Genomic DNA, 972 nt, shown 5'->3' with positions numbered 1-972 from the left:
AATTTTTATATATTTTTATTTTTAAAAAACCCTTTGCCTTTTTTGCCTACGTGTACACGGCCATTAAGAATCTAGTTTACACTGAACCGGTTAACCGGTCAAAACTCCGCGTTTCAGAAGTCTCCCTTTTCGCCAGTCCTCTGTCATTTATTGCGAACACCGATCCAGTCACTCTTGTTTCTATGCCCATCCTTTACCGCCACCTGTCGGTCATCATCCTAGGTGGGAAAACTTACACCCCAAGCTGTTCTCCAAATCCCAAAATCACTTTTTCTCTCTCTCTCTCTCTCTCTCTCTCTCTACAAAGAATATATTGTTATGTGTTAATTTTTTTTCCGATCGATCAAAATGGACAAGAAGCTTGAAGACACAATGATGGGGTCTGAGAATTCTGCCGGAAAATACTCTCCGGTGGTGTTTTCCGATGAATTCCCGGCGACTAGCTTTGGTTCTTATCCCGGTGTGTTCGACATGCCATGTGATGACCATAAAGCTGCTGCTTCATGTTCTTCTAATTCCTTTGACTTATTGGGGAGTGGAATTGATTTTTACAATCCTTTATCTTCCTTGTTTGATTTGGTTTCTACGACGGCGCCGCTGCTTTCCTCACCGGCCTCCACCGTGCCGGAGTCGTCGGAGGTTGTCAATGCTCCGCCCACTCCTAATTCTTCCTCCGTTTCTTCTTACTCCAATGACGCTGCCGCCATTGAAGAAGTTGACAAGAGCAACACCGAGAAGCCTTCCTCTTCTAATGTGTAAGAAATTATTATTTTTCCCATTTTTAAATTTTTATTTACATTTTTAAATTATTTTAGTTTATATTTTCTTCTTTTAGATCTAATTTTTTTTTTATATATATATATTATGGGTTTTTTTGATTTGATTTGAAGGTGTAATTTTGAGTTTGATGATTTTTTTTTCTTTTTATTAAATTTTTTAATTTTATGGTTTTTTTTTTTTTTTTTTTTTTAA

The 972-nt window shown here is 37.2% G+C and overlaps 1 protein-coding gene across 2 annotated transcripts in view; it reads left to right on the top strand.

Annotated features, from left to right (window-relative positions):
• Nucleotides 1-318: 318 nt before the first annotated feature.
• The window catches only part of LOC111479433 (probable WRKY transcription factor 48), a 1,674-nt gene continuing 1,020 nt past the window's right edge, over nt 319-972 (top strand). Inside the window, exons 1-2 of one of the 2 annotated variants that reach the window (XM_023124108.1) lie at nt 319-448; nt 506-755. In XM_023124108.1, the coding sequence (XP_022979876.1) occupies nt 349-448; nt 506-755 (350 nt within the window). In that variant the 5' untranslated portion in view covers nt 319-348. Of the gene's footprint in view, nt 756-972 lie in introns of both variants that reach the window. The other variant, XM_023124107.1, reaches the window with a different exon arrangement.

This window comes from Cucurbita maxima, unplaced genomic scaffold (genome assembly GCF_002738345.1).
Source record: "Cucurbita maxima cultivar Rimu unplaced genomic scaffold, Cmax_1.0 Cma_Scf00005, whole genome shotgun sequence".
NCBI classification, from domain to species: domain Eukaryota; kingdom Viridiplantae; phylum Streptophyta; class Magnoliopsida; order Cucurbitales; family Cucurbitaceae; genus Cucurbita; species Cucurbita maxima.
This window is presented reverse-complemented; position numbering and strand designations above follow the sequence as displayed.